General features: G+C 62.3%; 1 protein-coding gene across 1 annotated transcript in view; it reads right to left on the bottom strand.

Annotated features, from left to right (window-relative positions):
• LOC104277473 (cleavage and polyadenylation specificity factor subunit 7-like) overlaps window positions 1-115 on the bottom strand; it is a gene marked incomplete at its 3' end in the record, with an annotated part of 2,841 nt that extends 2,726 nt beyond the window's left edge. Inside the window, exon 1 of the mRNA XM_009874113.1 lies at window positions 62-115. Coding sequence (XP_009872415.1) covers window positions 62-115 — 54 coding nt within the window. The remainder of the gene's footprint in view (window positions 1-61) is intronic.
• Between the last annotated feature and the right edge of the window lie 124 nt (window positions 116-239).

Below are 239 nucleotides of genomic sequence, written 5' to 3'. Positions count from 1 at the left end.
CTACCCCGCTGCTCCCCCCACCAAAAAAAAAAGGGGATCTGCAGCCGGCTGTGTCGCTCACCTGGTTGAACTCCTCGTCGGCGTAGATGTCGATCAGATCCACTCCCTCGGACATATTTCCAGAGGCGGCAGCAGGAGCCCGGGTTGGGACCGGGGCGAAGCAGGGAGACGAGAGGTGCACTGCGCCAGGATGAGGAGAGGGGGGGAAAAAGGGAGTCAGCGAGGCACTGAGGACCCAC

This window comes from Apaloderma vittatum, unplaced genomic scaffold (assembly GCF_000703405.1).
Source record: "Apaloderma vittatum isolate BGI_N311 unplaced genomic scaffold, ASM70340v1 scaffold38817, whole genome shotgun sequence".
NCBI classification, from domain to species: Eukaryota; Metazoa; Chordata; class Aves; order Trogoniformes; family Trogonidae; genus Apaloderma; species Apaloderma vittatum.
Note: the sequence above shows the minus strand (reverse complement) of the source record. Positions and strands in the feature narration are given on the sequence as shown.